A 17,026-nucleotide genomic window follows, 5' to 3' on the forward strand; every position below is an offset into this window, starting at 1 on the left:
AGGGCGAAAAAAATGAACTCAAGGCAGAACATGGTAGCTATCAGACGTGAATTGGAAAATTTACATCAGAGAGGCTTTGAAGATAATGCTCCGAGGATCAGAGAACTTGAAGAAAATTAACGATTGAGGTGCAGCGGGAAGAACAATATTGGGCCCAAAAGGCTAGAACAAATTGGCAGAAATGGGGAGATAAAAACACGTTGTACTTTCATGCTAAAGTCATCCATCGAAGGAGGAGGAATAATATTACGCAGCTAAATGATAATGATGGCAACAACTACAAAGATCAGAGTGGAATTATAGCTATAGCCCTGGACTACTTCAAGAATATTTATAGATCTTGTAGACCGAATCATGACGATATTTCAAGAGCTACGGCTGGTATCATCCGAAAGTTACTGGAGCAATGAACAGGCAGCTGACTCGTCATTTTTCAGAGGATGAAATCCGCAAGGCGGCTTTTGCTATTAATCCGGAGAAAGCAGCGGGACTTGATGGTATGACCGGCCTTTTCTTCTAAGAGAATTGGGAGGTTGCTAAAAGCGATGTTTGTGCAGGTATTCAGTCCTTTTTTGCAGAAAACAGGTTACCTCAAAGGATTAATCATACGTCCATTACGCTAATCCCTAAAATTCAGACTCCGGTTTCAATGGCGGATCTTCGACCGATTAGTCTCTGTCCGGTCTATTACAAGATACTCTCCAGGTTTTCTCACAAACAGGCTCCAAAAGATCATTCTGACGATTGTCAGCGAAAACCAAAGCGCCTTTACCAAAGGCAAAAACATATCGGACAACATCGTTTTGGCTCATGAGCTAACACATCACCTCAAAACCCGCAGGGGAAATCAGTGTTATGAACTCGCCTTGAAGCTCGACATGAGCAAGGCTTACGAGAGGATCGAGTGGATCTTTGTCAAACGAGTTCTTCGAATGATGGCTTTTCATTTTGTTTGGAATAAATGGATTATGGAGTGCATCTCATCTGTCACGTACTCGCTAAATTTCAATGGAGCGGTCCATGGATTTATCTCTTCTACTAGAGGGCTTCGGCAAAGCGACCCGCTCTCTCCTCTTATTTTTACTATCTATGCAGAGTGTTTTTCCTCTCTTCTTTTTCAGGCGGAAGGGGCACAACTGATCTCTAGTGTCCATATTGCACCGCAAAGCCCCCTTATTTCACATCTTCTATTTGCGGACGATTCACTCTTATTTGTGCAGGCATCGCACTTTCAAGCTTCGAATGTGAGACGCATTCTGCAGGTGTTCTGTCAAGCATCGGGGCATTTTATAATTTTTTTGAAGTAGTCCATTCTTTAGTAGAAATACTCCCGCTAGATTAAGAGAAGTGGTGATGCAGATTCTTGAAGTTTCTCACGTTGGTGGTCAAGACAAATACCTCGGTCTACCGGCCTTCATTAACAAATCCAAAAGGGAAACGTTCAATGATATTTATTCTAAAGTTAGACATAAGGTGGTGGGATGGAAGGAAAATCTCTTATCGATGGGCGGCAGAGAGCACCTGATTAAAAGTATCGCAATGGCAATCCCCGTCTTTGCGATGTCTTGCTTCCTTCTTCTGAAATGTTTGGGAAAATAAATCAACCGAATCCTAGCTAATTTTTGGTGGGGGCAGAAATAAAATGAGAGAAAGCTTCATTGGATTGCGTGGAATAAAATGTGTCAAGCTAAAGGTGTTAGAGGCATTGGTTTTAGAGATCTAGAAGTTTTCAACCTCGTTCTTCTAGCAAAACAAGGTTGGAGACTGTTAACGCAACCGGAATCCTTAATCTCTAAAGTTTTTAAGGGCAAATATCATCTGACTGAATCTTTCCCCCAGGCGGGTAATCATTGGAACAGCTCTTGGGCTTGGAAGAGTTTTTTGAAAGGTCGTCAGGTCTTGGTTAAAAGGATTCGATGGCAAGTGGGAAATGGTAATGAGATTAACGTCCGACATGATCCTGCCTTTAAATTTTCCTTTTAAGGTTTCTTCTACTGCTAATATACCAAGCAATTTAGTTCGGGTTTCAGATTTTATCCGGCCTCGTCTTCATTGCTGGAATAAACTGTTAGTGCAATCTTGCTTCCCCAGTCCGGACGCGGATGCTATTCTTGCTCTCCCTATATCAGCTACTGGGATGAATGAAAAACTGGTTTGGAACGAGACTAAGACGGGTCAGTTCAGCGTTGGCTCGGCGTACCACTTGGCGCATTCGATGATTTCTTCTCAGACATCTGCAGGGAACCCCATTGACCCAGGCCCTATAAACTCATCGATTTGGAAGCACCTTTGGAAACTTAGTATTCGACAACAGATTAAGGTTTTTGTTTGGAAGGCATTAAACAATGGTTTAGCTTCAAATGGAAACATCCATTGGAGAATTTGCGAGAGGACAAAGCTATGTCCGCGATGTCCGAATACTGAAACCATTAGTCACATGCTTCTTCAATGCCCGTTTGCGGAAATAGTGTGGCTTGGGACGAATTACTGCTTGGGGAATTAGCTTTGATGCTGGTAACTTCATGGATTTTTGGGCATCGGTGAACATTAGAGTTTATAAAGTGGAATAGTGGACAAAAATGGCTTTGACCACCTGGTCTATTTGGCTAGCAAGAAATGCCATTATCTTCAGGGAAGACGACTCGGATCCTTTGAGTGTTATGGGGAAGGTCGTGGAGCTTCAAACGGAATAAATGGCGGCAAACACAACCACCGGGAATCGGTCAGCTGTTTATACGCCTCCATTACAGCAGCATTTACATTGGCAGCCTCCTAGTGGTAACGGGATTAAAGTAAACTTCGATGGGGCTGTTCATGTTGAGACTAAAACAAGCGCTGGTGCTTGTGTTGCCAGGAATGCCAGGGGAAGAGTAATTGAGTCTTGTGCACGTCAATTTCATGGGGTGACTTCGCCATCTCTCTGTGAGGCCTTAGCTCTTAGAGAAGCCATTCTACTTGCTATTCGTATGAGACTGAAGTCTGTTCATTTCGAAGGGGACGCCAAGAGTATCATCGAAGCAATGACTGAGCACAAACCGGTCGATGTAGCTTGCAAAGTAGTTATCCAAGATTGTAGGAAGCTTATACTTTTGGTTTTGTTAATAGATCATTTAATTGGGTGGCACATTCCGTTGCTAAGAAAGCCCTTTGTGATAGTAGTTTTTGTTGTAATTCTCTAACCCAAGTTTGGTAGCTAGAGGCGAGACTCGAGGGGTCGGTTTATCACAATCAATGATCCCATTTCCGTTAAAAAACCATTTAAAAGAAAAACTAGAAAACAATAATGATCAATTTCTCTCATAAAAAAATAATAATCAATTTTAATAAAAATTATCCTTGATAAAAAAAATTGATTCAATTTAAATTTCCTACTAACAAGATATAAAGGTTTTAATTTTTTCTAACTATTATTACTTATAGAAATGAATCACATCCACATTAAACACATCCTTTATAATTATTAATTGAAAATCCAGCACAAGAAATTTCTAAAAAGAATTCAAGATCATCTTCACTTCTGAAAACCTCAAGAGTATCAACCTTTGCAGAAACTATATATAATCTCATTGAAGTTAATAAATTAACATCATTGATCTTTAAAAAAAATAGCAAGTGCCATTGAAGAATACAAAAAATTTGTCTGGAGTAGTGTCATGATCGTACCCAATAACTCGTTAAGGTAATAGTTCTTTAGAACAACTGTAATTATTAAAAAAATAGAAAAAATTAGGATAAATATTTCATTTTTAAAATAATTTAATTTCCTACCCCAATAAGGAAAAGATGAAGAAAATACCTCACCCTTTATTGTTTTTATATTTTTTACTCTAACACATGTTAATATTATAATTATACCTAACTTTTATTATTATTTTACTCTTAACCATATTATTTTAGGAAAAACCCATTTACAGGTCGTTAAAGTATACCGCTTTTAATTATCTGGTCCCTGAACTAATTTTTATCTTTTATTGATCCCTCAACTCCACGGAAACACATATTTAAGTCCCTATATGGATGTCTGTTATCAGTGTGAGATTCACACTCCAATGATGGAGAGTGAGTATTTTAGCTTCCACATAGGACAAATAAATCATCAATTTATTTTTAAAAAAAATTCAAAACTGTTTTTTTTACAAATTAAGGACCATTTTACACTTCACCATCATCTTCATTTTACTAACAGATCTGCAAAAGCATAATGCTGAAATTTGTTTACGCAAAATTGACACTTCTCTTAATCCATAAATTAAGACAGATTAATTAAATTGAATTCGGTAAATATTAATGTTAGATAAGAATTTTACTGATCAACCAAAAGGGTTCAAAGAACCCAATAAAAATTTTCAGCCGCATGTGCAAGTTTCTCAAAGATGAGATCGGTTTCTTCTACCTGGATCGGCCATCGAATCAGTCACCTTGATCGTCCTCCTCACTTTGTTGAGTCTTTCTTCCGGTTCACGCCGCTGCTCGTTGCTCCTCTACTGCCGCTGCTCGTTACTCCACCGCTGTTGGTCGTTATTCCGCTAACTTTCCACATCTTTTTATTCAAATTTTGCTTCACAATCATCTCTAAAACTCAAAACCCATTTCACTTTTTGAACAATTCAAAACTCAGATATCAAAAACAAAGCCATGAATGTTGGTGGATCCTCTATAAGGATCCTCTATATAGTTTTTGTTTGGTAAAAATATATTCCAATTTTTTTTAACGATGTGCTTTTCAGTTTTAAAGATGGATTTTTCAATTTTGAAGATGGGTTTGTAGATTTCTCTTAATTTTTGTTTTAAAAGGATGAAATTAAAAAAATGAGAATAAGTGAAGAATTGTGTTTAGGGAAGAAGATGAACAGTGTAAAGGGTGACTATTTTAGGGAATAAGATGATGAGTGTTAATGAAAATGAATGGATAAATGTATAGAAGAATCCTTAAAGTTATTTTTGAAACTTTACCAAAAAAAATCTCTTTCCTAGGTGGAATATATTTTAGACTTTTCCGTTAGTTGACAGTACGTGATCTCACGCACTTAACGGACAACACTCGAAGGACTCAAATATGTGTTTCCGTGGAGTTGAGGGACCAATAAAAGACAAAAATTAGTTCAGGGACCAGACAATTAAAAGCGGTATACTTTAAGGACCCGGAAATGGGTTTTTCTTATTTTTTATACTCTAAGTAACAACTGTCATTTTTTCTTTTTTTTTTCTCTCTTTCTTCCTTCTTCTTCTTCTTCTCTATTTGTTTTTTTCCGCCATTTTTTTTCTTCTTCTTCTTCTTCTTTTCGTCTCCATTTTTGTTCTCTTCTTCTTCACTGCTCCTCCATCAGTCCGCCATAGCTCCGCCATCATTCAAATATCGTTTTATCGTTCTTTTCATATTTGATTTTAGTGATTTTTTTGCTTAATTCGTGTTGATTAATATGATTTACGTTAATTTTCATATCTAAGTAAATTATTCTTTGTTTTTTTTCAATTTTATGTCTAAAAATCTACATGAAAAACAATTTATGATGAAAAAACCGATTTTCTGCAAAAAAAAACAGCATCTGATTATTATAAGAGTATCACTGTATTATCATCACATTATCATAATACTGTAGAAAAAAATATTTTTCTTATAAATAACAGCCTCTGATTATTATATTAGTATCACTTCATTATCATGTTGTTATCATAACACTCCAGTGTGATATTGTTATGATAGCTATATGATGCTGAAGTATGATAAGGTTATGGTAACGTATATAAAAAAAATATAGAAGGATTTCATGATACTAGAATGATAATGTTATGATAACTAACTCTGTTTATGATTATCCTGTCAGTATCACTATGATACCGAGATGATAATATTTATGGTACCTATATGATAATGTTATGATAATATCCATGATAATGTATGATAAAATAGTGTCTGATTATCATGTGAGTATCACTACATTATCATGTCGTTATCATAACACTGGAGTATTATAACTAGATTATAATGAATAATGATAAGGTTATGATAATTGGATGATAACGTACGTGAAAATATAATTACAAAAAGATTCATGATACCAGTATTATAACTAGATGATAGTAAAATAATAAAGTTATGATAATAGTATGATAACATGATACCTATATGAAAAAAAAATACATAAAAATTATTATAACGAGATGATAATGTGAAGATAATAATATGTTAGTATGACACATGTATGAAAAATAATATATGATATGGAGATGATAATGTGAAAATAATAGTATATTAAAGTTTTATGATAGTAAACTGATAATATGGAACATGCATGAAAAAACAAATTACAGAAAAATTATGATAACGAGATGATAAGGTGATGATACCTACATAATTATATCAGTGATACTATTATGATAAGCTCATAATTATACCACGATAGTTTTTTTGAAAATGTTATGATATAGGGAGGATCTTAAAAATATAAAAAAAATTAAGATATAATTATTAAATACAAAAGATTAAATATTTTTATACTAAATATGTTTAAATATTTTATAAAAACTTTTTTTTATTAACATCCTTTTAAGTAATTTAAAATAAACTATATTATTTTTATGAAAGCATTATGATAATATTATTATAAAAGTAAAATTTTGTTTTTAAAAGTTAAAGAAAAAAAAGACATCAAATAATCTGTATATTTATTAATTTAACGAATGAAAAAAAAGAAATAAAAAAAAACTGAATTGAATAAATGAAAGAAACCTAGTAGAGAGGTGTTAACATGACACACCAGAGATCATTAATGTTACTGAAGACGGGATGCATAGCTCTGTTGGGAAGAGTAACGCCGGAGGGACCTCCTGCTCCACTCCCAGTACCATATCAATCCGACGAGGGGAAGCAATCCGATTGTTTTCAATTTGGGAACTTATGAAGAGCAAACGCCAGGCATGGCAGCACAAGACCTCTACAACGAAATTCTGAAAAAAGTACTGGAATTTGTCCAGACAAACTTGGACAGATTGGCCACCGAAGCCAAAATGACAAACGACAACTATGACGAAACAATGAAGATCCTGAGGGAAAACTTCAGCCTAAATTTTGCCAGGCGAAGGGGCAGAACTGAAAACGCAGAGCCAAGACGTCAAGGGCCGACCAGAGGAAGGAACGAACAAAGAAACGAAAAGAGAAACGAAGGAAGAAACGAAGAGGGAAACGAAGGAAGAAACGAAGGAAGAAACGAAGAGGAAGAAAGCCCAGAAAACCATGAATATAAAAGAGATGATTCTGAAGAAGAAAACCCGAGAGAAGCGCCCAGAAACGGCACGAACCAGGACGACGCCCGGAGCGGGCTCTATTCTAAAAGAGAGGAGCGAAGGAGAAGAAAAAGGAGGATGCGCCACCAAAAAGCAAGAAACAGGGCAAAGATGCAGGAAAAGCGCAATAAAAAAAAAAACACCCGGTGGGAGAGGACGAATCCTCGGAATCACCCCAGAAAAGTAAAGCTACATACATCGTCCAAGAGGACTTGGAGGAAAAGATTGCCAAGACATTAAAAAAGCTGAAATCTGAAGAGCTTGAAATAGATGACCTCAGGTTGAAGGGTTCGCCCTCTTTCAGCCGAGATAATGGAAGAGACAATCCCATATAACATGAAATTGCCAACCTTGCCAACTTTCAACGGAGAAGGAGATCCTAGGAACCATAGGTCCAGGTTCACTGCCACAATGGGGCTGTTAAGCGTATCAGACGCGATCCTGTGTCGAGTGTTCCCAACCACTCTCACAGGGACCGTCCAAAGATGGTACAACAAGCTCAAACCTGGGTCAATCAAGAGCTTCGCCTTACTATCGACAAAATTTCACAACAGGTGCCTCACGAACATACCAGCGAAAACGGCCACCAACATCCTGAGGTCATGTATTCAGGAGGAAGTAGAAACAATAAGAAGCTACATCGAGCAATTCAACAAGCAAGCTATAAAGATAGATAACTTGAATGTCGACATGGCAACTGAAGCATTACGAGAGGGAACAAGATTTGGCAAATGTCACGACCCAAATTTATGGATCGCGACCGGCACTAGGGAATGGGAGTGGTTGCTCCGAAACCCGTAGTAAGCCTAACATCCTTTATAAAAAAAATTCGCGTTTTAAAACATAAAAAGGTTTGCAACCTCGTTGCTGAAGTACTTTAACACCTTTATTAAAAACGCGATCGCAATTCAAGAACATATATCACCTATGATCTGTTTTCAGAAAATATCGTTAAAACCTTCCTCTCATTTAACGTAAACACATTTTTGAAAACTGGGTCTTAAGACCCTGATTGTATTTAATGAAACCAGAGCGCAAACATCAATCTCATATGACGTACTTGCTCTATTTCCAATACAATCCTAAAATGCTTTTAACACAAAACCAGTGTATCTCTCAAACATCCGGTCAAAGCATTTTAGAAAACACGCAGCTTTGAAATCATATATATATATATATATATATATACAGTAGTTCAAATAAGAGATTATCAAAATAGTTTGAACTGCTGTAAACAGAAAGACAAACTTCCCGTACCCAACTACTTGCAGCTCTAGAGGTATAGTTGACATGGACTTTTAGAATTATTATGGAAGTCCGACCTCGTACTTCATAAACTGAAAGGTGAACATTGGAGAGGGTCAGAAATATAAATATTTCTGAGTGAGTCTACAATTTTACAATTGAATATTCAAATCGCAATTACATTAAACATTTGTATATGTAAAATATTAGTAATTAGTCGATCCAGATAAAACCCTACAAGGTAGACTATTGTCTGGGTCTCAACCTACACAATATAGGCCTTAGACCGTGAACTGAATCATTGCCGTCTAAGCCGGGTGTTTGGACCGTAACCGTGAAACTGCCATCACAGTATTGCCTGTGACCGTAACTGTTACTTCCGTCTCAGACTGTTAAGTCAGGGTCGCTAGCACTTCCAACGCTCAATTTCATTAACTGACCTCTATGTCAGACACATGCTCGTATCGAGAAACACTGCTGGTGTTCACACAGTCCTATTGACAACCAATAGGAAGCTTGTTCCAATGGATCTTTCATGGTGAATTATACTAGTGCAATTTGTTATTTAAAACAGTTTAATATAAAATATTCAAAAGTAAAAACCACAAAGTAAAACTCACAGAACCGGTGTTCCCCAAAACGTATGCTCCTCGTAGCCCACTAGTCAAAAACCCTAGTGTTCTGACTTGGCAGATCGACTCTCGTCGCATCTAGCTAGAATTCAAATGTCAAAACAATATCAGACATCGAATTCCTAACTATTGTCCTATCGTATAAACGATAGACTTTAAGCAAACTCTATTTATAGATGACGCTATAAACAACGCATATAAACTAATCTCCATATTGAACATCTCGTTCAATATATAATACCACTCTTGGTGTGGACTTATAGCCCTTTTAACATTAATCACTTTGATTAAAGTAGGGTTTTATTTAAACATAACATTGTTTTAATAAACCGAATATCTTTTACTTTTCATAAACGTTTTAACCTTTTAAAACGTCCTAGTTCACTTTTCAGAGTCTGATTGGACTAATGTTGAACACACTGTTCGAAATAGGACGAAAATGCTCCGCCCCTAACGTCAGCATCACTGTGCGTCTGCACAGCTGAGCTGTGCGTTCGCACAGCAGGGCTTGTGCGATCGCACAGCCCTAGCTGTGCGCTCGCACAGCCCTAACACAGGCCGTGCGATTGCACAGCCCTTTGGCCGTGCGTTCGCACAGCCACGGGGCGATACCCCTGGTCTATTCCGACATGCTTCCGATCTAAATTTCACACCGAACACTAAAACACAATCCAAACAATCTAATTCTATAATTAAAACGTCGAATCGATACGTACACGATCGATTCGATACGTTTACCGTTTAATATCGAATATATAATTAATATATATCGAAATAAATTTCATATACGAGATTAATATCTCAATTACTAATGGATTCGTTGAAAATCGGAGTCGGAATCGCGAAATCGGATCAAAATCCGATAACCCTAATTGTGTGCCTCTGTTAGAGCACAAGCAGCTCACTTTTGAGCTTAAGAAATGAGAGAATGAGACTCTCAGCTCATTTCTTATTCCCAATGTATGTATATATACATTTGGTTAATTTTCCATTACTAGCTCAAACATGCACTTTAGTCCAGTTTTTTAATTAGTCGTCCGTATCTCAAACGGAGACTAATTTCAAATTTCACGAAACTTTATCCAAAAATCTAATAAAATATAAAATAAATAAAAATATAATTTTTATTCGCATCCGACTTATATTTTATTTTTAATTAATTTCGGAAGATTTAATATGTCCAAGTCGGTCCCGCTTGATTAAAATTATTATGTCTAAATTTCATGAAAATTTGACGGTAGTTTCATCAAAATATTTCGCGAATATTAACATTAAAATTATTCGCTCGGGACTTATAAATTATTTAATTTGAATTTGGACTAACTAATAATATTTAATTAGTTTATAACTGAAACTAATTAAAATAAAAAATTCAAGGATTAAAATGGTATGTTTGCCAAACTTGGCCGCCACTCTCCACCGCCTTACTTTTTTTTATTAATCTGTTTTTCTTTTATTATTAATTCTTATATATATATATATATATATATATATATATATATATATATATATATATATATATATATCTTTAACCTATTTTCTTTGATTACTCATCAAAACTTCTAAGTTTCGACATTTTAATTTTGAGGTTTCATCCGAAATAATAAACTCTCTATTTAAAGTGGTATATTAATATATTAATTATCAATATATTTTTATCTACGACGTCCGGTCGTATCCTCTGTTATATTAATCCCGTTAATATCCCTTTATTAAAATTTAAATTTCTGATTTAAATTTTAAACTCATATTCTTACGATACACTTTTACGGATACATATAAATTAAATTTACGTTTAAATTTAATTTACGTGTTCCGAATTTATTAAATCACTTCCCGTGATTTAATAATCTTAAATAGTCAAATCTAACTATTATCCTTTTACTATTAATCTTAATCTTTCTGAATACTTTTCTTAATATTCGGAATCTCAAAATATTATTTTTAATATTTTGAATACTCCAATTTGACCTCGTGGCACATTGTAATTACTTAAAATTACGGGTTGTTACAGCAAATTAGTGGACAAATTGTTGGTTAAAGATCCCACTACTTTCTCAAACCTGATGGGCATAGCCCAAAAATACTTCGAGCTGGACGAAGGCTGCATGGTTCGCGGAAAAGAGGCGAAGGGGAAGGAATCAAAAGAAAAACCCAAAGAGAAGTCGAAATCAAGATCGGAAGATAGGAGAGGGAGACCTGAAGAGAGTAGACGATTCACCCCGAAGGAAGATACAAACCGAGATACGACCCCCGAGATGATGAACGAAACTTTACACCGCTGAACACTAGCCAAACTAATGTCCTCATGTGGATCAAAGAAAATGTCAAAATCGTGGTGTGGCCGCCTAAGATGAAAGCCGAAATCAGAGACACAAGAAAATACTGCAAGTTTCATGAGGATTATGGGCACGGAGCAGATGGGTGCCGAGACCTAAAAGTAGAAATTGAGAGAATGATAGACGCAGACGAGCTGAGGAAGTTCGTAGCTCACAAAACAAAAAGTAGTGATAAGGGAGAGAAGAGGAGCAGAGACGGCAAAGGAAAGGAAAAGGAAGAAGAGAGGCCATCCAAAATTATGGGAACCATACACATGATCAATGGAGGAGGGCACAGCAGTTCGACTATCAGAAGAAAGCAAAGAAGAGAAGTGATGAACATCAGAAAAACCCACATGCCACCACTGATCTTTGACGTCGAGGATTACGAACATGTGAAAGCGCCCCATAATGATGCCTTGGTGGTAACAACCATCATCGAAAACTGGAGCATGGAGCGAATCCTTTTTAATGAAGGAAGTGCTATAAATCTGATGACGAATGCTGCATATAAGATGCTGGGAGGAATCGCATCAAAGTTGCGCCGAGTACCGATCCCGCTATCCGGACTCGGGGGCCCCTCAATCAACCCACTAGGTGCTGTCACTTTGGAAGTCATAATCATCCCGGAAAGGGGAATCAACAAGAAGGTCATGTCCCTATTCAACATAGTAGATATGGAACTGACATACAATGTCACCCTAGGGAGACCCTTCCTCCACGATTCAGCTGCAGTAACCAGCATAGGAGCCCTGACAATGAAAGTACCAACCGAGAAGGGAGTGGTAACGCTAAGAGGAGACCAGAACATCGCCAAAAAATGCTACGACGAGTCTGTTGTAGATCTCCAAGAAAGCAAATCAGAGAAGAAAGGGGAATAGAAGAAAAAAAAAATCCATCGCTAAAAAAGACTTTGTGTATTATCCGATGGTGTTACAACTATCTTTAATATTTTGTAAGCAGTTATTAAATTAATAAAAGTTCAATTTTCCTACTATGTGATTGCTAAACGCGAAAAAGGAACCAGAAAAAAAAGCAAAGAATCAAAGATAAAGAGTTGTAATTAAAATCAAGTAAAGGCGAAACGATAAAAACTAAGTTTAGATTAACTCACACAAGGCGAAACGCCCAAAATAGGAGTTTAGATTAACTCGAACAAGGCGAAACGTCAAAACAACAGTTTAGATTAACTCTCAAACAAGGAAAAATGTCATTCAAATATAGAGTTTAAATTAACTCTAAATACAATACAAAAACAAGAAAAAACCGACTCGGAAAATACCAAGAACATCTCTAAGAAGACTAACTCCCAGAAATACAAAAACATCAACAATAAAATATATCACAGGCAAACGAATCAGGCAAAATCCAAAGCAAAAAATAAAAATAAACCAAGCATTTGAATCAACAATGAAGAAAAAGAGTTGTATATTCATAAGAAGATCAAAATTACAAAAAGATGAGACTACAAAATCATATACAAACAAGGCGAAGGCCAAAAAGAAAATCAAAATCTACTTTTTAGACGAACGATCCTTTGCCATCTTCTCGAGCAGGTCATGAGCAATGACTTAGGGATTTAACCCATTTACGCTAGATAAATCAATTTTTGGGTTTTGCTCCAAGAGCTTCCTCCCAATGGCGAGACGATACTCGCTGATTAAAGCGGAATAAAAAGCTTTCGTGTCAAGCAGACGAATATGAAGCTTCTCCACTTCGGCCCTCAATTTATTCCGCTCCTCACCAACATAAGTATTCACCCTAATGAGCTCCTCAATCTCCTGAGTCAAATCATCAGTTTTCTTCTCGATCATTGTGACCTGACGATCATTAATAACATCCCGAGCCTTCAGCTGCAGGAGAAGCGAATCATACTCTTCCAGTGAAATCTTTAACTTTGTCCTCTCCGACTCGGACGTCACCAGAAGAGAGGTAGGTAAGACACTCAACTTCCTCCTCGGCACATTGCCGACGATCGTTCAAAACCAGCACAGCTTGAAGGGCCTAACATGAAAACAACAAGAGAAATGAGTTATCAAAGAGAAATTGACAAAGCTAAAAAAGTGGAAAATAAAATAAAAACCAACTCACCGAGATGCCATGGAAACAAGCAATGTCTGAAAGCTCCTGACCGGGCTTAGAGGCAAACCAAGCAATATCATCAGGAATCGCCAGACTCCTGATGTACTCAGCCAGAACCCGAGGATTCAGGAAACTGGCCGGGTCATGGCCCTCAACCCACTCCGTTAATTTCGGAGCGCAAGACGAACCGCCGTATAGCCTTCCCCTGAGGGAGACCCCTCATAAACCCGACGTCTCTTCCGAGATGGAAAATCACTGAGAACTTGATTCGGGTAAACCTCCTCGGAGTCTGGGACGTTTGCCTTGTCTAACTCTAACACATCCACCTCTTCCGAAGGAATCACTGGAGCTAGGGGTATGGGAACAGCAACCTCATCATTTGCGGGCTCTTCAACCGCATCATCATCCACCACGACGATTATTCCATCACCAGCTAATAAAATCGCCCCAGCAGGAACCAAGGCGACTTGAGCTTCATCTTCAGGAATCGGCTCGGCAGCAACATCTACTTCAGGACCTCCCATTGGAACGTCCAAATCTACTTTAAAAACGGAAAGCATATCATTAGATGAAGAAGACATCCTACAAAACAAAAGAAAAATAACAAAGTTAGAAATAAATACCTTCAAGAAACGCATAATGAAGATCCGCCAAGCCACGCGAAGGATCCTCCAAACGAAGCCATCGGCACCGAATGTGACTATTAACTAAAACATCTAAAATTGGACGCTGAAAAATACTATGAAATGACAAATCATAAGCAAGAATCGACTCGGATAAACTCAAAGGAGAAGGATAGTTCGAAAGACGATAAATAGAAAAACCATCAGGAAAATGAAGAAAAGCAAAATTATGGGTGACTATGAAAAAGCACTTTCGCCAACCAGTCAAAACAGGGTAAATAGATGGACGAACGACCCTTACGACCGACTGGAAAAATAAAACAAGCATCGCACTTCTTTAACTCTACAAAATAGTAAAAAACGTTAAGGGAAGGGGATTGACCCCGAAGCCTACATGCTTCGACAAATGCAAGGAGGACCCTAATGGTCCCAGGATGAAGCTGTCCTACAGAAATCTTTAAGTCCCTACACAACTCTATCAAGAAGGGATCTAAGGGGAACCGAAGACCAGCAACAAGCTGCTCCTAAAAAATGATGGCCCTACAAGGCGAACCGGGAGACCCGAAAGCAGGCTTCCCATACCCAGTAAGTTTTACTCTATATTCAGAAGGGAAATTGTATCTATAATAAATATCCCAGACCTCATCTTCGCTAAGGCAGGAATCGATAAGAGCAAAGAACACCAAGAACACTAAAGGAAAGTTTACCCAGAATATCAAAAACAACAAAAAACCAGGAAATGCAGATTATGAAAGAGCAAAGGAGTTGTCTTAAACCTCTAATTCAACCACAAGTACGTGGAAACTCAACTTGTAGAATGAAGAATCGAAATAAACAAATTGCAGGAAAACCGAGAAGGATTTCAGAGGAAAAGAGGAATGCTTTCAGAATGCTAAGAAAAATTGGAAGATGAAATATGAACAGTTTAAATACAAGGAGAAAGACATGAACAAACACTTGTCTTAAAAAATCAAGTTACAACAAAGAATCAGCAAACGACACGTGGAGGAGAGAAGAAATAGAAATCTTGCTGGTGAAGTAAAACGACTCGCCCAAATATGAAACGACTAAACTCCAAAAGCGCTAAAATTTACTAAGGCATAAATACCAAGACTTCAGCTCACTTGCGGAGGGCTAATGATGGATATGAAATCCTATCTTAACTACAATGGAGTCGGGTCGCAGGAGATCCATTCTCAGACAATACCGGACTCCCGCCCGAAGGGCCAAACACAAATCAGGTGGCCTAATCCATAGGATCCGCCACGACCTATCCGACAAGAATAATTCCGAATCCCCGAGGACCCAGACAAAGCGCGTCGACCCTGGGATTCGAACAGACTACCATATCTACTGAATATTCTTGAGTATCATACCTATTTGGATACAAACTCCAACTCAAGAAGATAAGCTCTAACTTAGGAAGACGAGACTATTTAGGAAGACGTTCCTCAATAGAACTCATGTCTGAATAAGGAAGATTACTCCTAATCAGGGTTAAGCCTTACAAAGTAGGATTCACTTTCCTACTATAACTATACTATGTATGCAATCATCTACTATAAAAGGAGAATGAGGTATGCATAAACACACAACTATATTGATATACTCAAAACACTGCTCAAAGCTCAATACTGACTTTAGCATCGAAGAGTTAACCGGACAACCACTGTTCGATTAGCTTCTACCCTGTTTTGCTGGTCTGATTTACCGGATTAGAAGGCAGATTCCATCAATTATTAATAGTTAATTCATTTAATTTTTTAATAATTATAGTTTTAAATAATTTTATTGTTAGTAAAATGCTAGAAATTACTATAATATTTTGAAATAGTATAGTTAATTCTTTTAGATATTAAAATGCTAGAGATTTCTATAGTATAGTTAATTCTTTTAGTATTCTAAAATATTTAGTAAAAATTATTAGAAATAAAACGACATGTAATTTGAAGTGGTAAAAAAGCTATAAATTTGACAATCATATTTTGAAAATAACTTTAATTTTTTTTTTCAATTATACCTCTAGCAATAACGACCATAAACCTATCTTTTCTTATATGGTACGATGGCCGTACGATAAGCTCCCCGTAAGGAGTAGAATACCATGGCGGTCGTCAGGTGAATATGACACTTAGTGAGAGAATGAATTTCGAAGAATGAAAGAAGACTTAATCACAAAAAAAACCCACCTTTTAGCCCCTTATCAAATGCACTCTAAATTGCAATTTTGTCAGCTGCACCCAAATTCACACCTTTGAGTCTCAATTCCACCCTCAAGTATTAAATTGATCTCTTCTCCATTTCGAAAAAGTTAAAATAAGTCATCCATTTCTAACTTTTTGTGTGAAAAAGAGTTCAAACGAGTAATTTATTAGGGTTTTATGAAATTTTCCCGAGTAAAAAAGAGTCCAATTTGATTTTAAGGGTGGAATTGAAAACTAAAAGTGCGAATTTAGGTGCAGCTGAAAAAATTGCAACGTTAGGTTGCATTTGTTAATATGAATAAATTTAAATAGTTACACATAAATATTATTTAATATACATTTTTTTATAAAAATTATTGTATTATATTTATTATATATTTTTGAGCAAATTACGCTAAGGTCCCTGAGTTATACCATAATTAACAGTTTGGTACCTCTAGTTTCAACAGTCTACTTAATGGTCCCTCAGTTTTAATTTCGTTAACTATTAGGTCCCTTTGTTATTTTCGACACTTATTTTAAAACGATTTGGTACCCCACTTTTAATTTTGTGAACAATTTGTTCCCCCACTTTTAATTTTATTAAACAATTTGGTCCCTCACTTTTAAACGATTTAGTCCCCGAGTTTTAATCCATT

General features: G+C 36.7%; 4 protein-coding genes across 4 annotated transcripts; all 4 read left to right on the plus strand.

Moving 5' to 3' along the window:
- Positions 1–406: 406 nt before the first annotated feature.
- LOC126681881 (uncharacterized) lies at positions 407–1,599 on the plus strand. Its single transcript, XM_050377438.1, has 4 exons — positions 407–497; positions 558–777; positions 842–1,262; positions 1,360–1,599. The coding sequence occupies exons 1-4, from the start codon at positions 407–409 to the stop codon at positions 1,597–1,599; spliced, it is 972 nt and encodes a 323-aa protein (XP_050233395.1).
- Positions 1,600–6,918: 5,319 nt separating this feature from the next.
- Positions 6,919–7,524, plus strand: LOC126681882 (conglutin beta 2-like). The gene has a single exon (XM_050377439.1). The coding sequence runs from the start codon at positions 6,919–6,921 to the stop codon at positions 7,522–7,524; it is 606 nt and encodes a 201-aa protein (XP_050233396.1).
- Positions 7,525–7,596: 72 nt separating this feature from the next.
- On the plus strand, positions 7,597–11,446 carry LOC126681883 (uncharacterized). The gene is made up of 2 exons (XM_050377440.1): positions 7,597–8,011; positions 11,205–11,446. The coding sequence occupies exons 1-2, from the start codon at positions 7,597–7,599 to the stop codon at positions 11,444–11,446; spliced, it is 657 nt and encodes a 218-aa protein (XP_050233397.1).
- Positions 11,447–11,469: 23 nt separating this feature from the next.
- LOC126681884 (uncharacterized) lies at positions 11,470–12,360 on the plus strand. Its single transcript, XM_050377442.1, has one exon. The coding sequence runs from the start codon at positions 11,470–11,472 to the stop codon at positions 12,358–12,360; it is 891 nt and encodes a 296-aa protein (XP_050233399.1).
- Positions 12,361–17,026: the final 4,666 nt, after the last annotated feature.

This window comes from Mercurialis annua, linkage group LG5 (assembly GCF_937616625.2).
Source record: "Mercurialis annua linkage group LG5, ddMerAnnu1.2, whole genome shotgun sequence".
In the NCBI taxonomy this organism is placed as follows: Eukaryota; Viridiplantae; Streptophyta; class Magnoliopsida; order Malpighiales; family Euphorbiaceae; genus Mercurialis; species Mercurialis annua.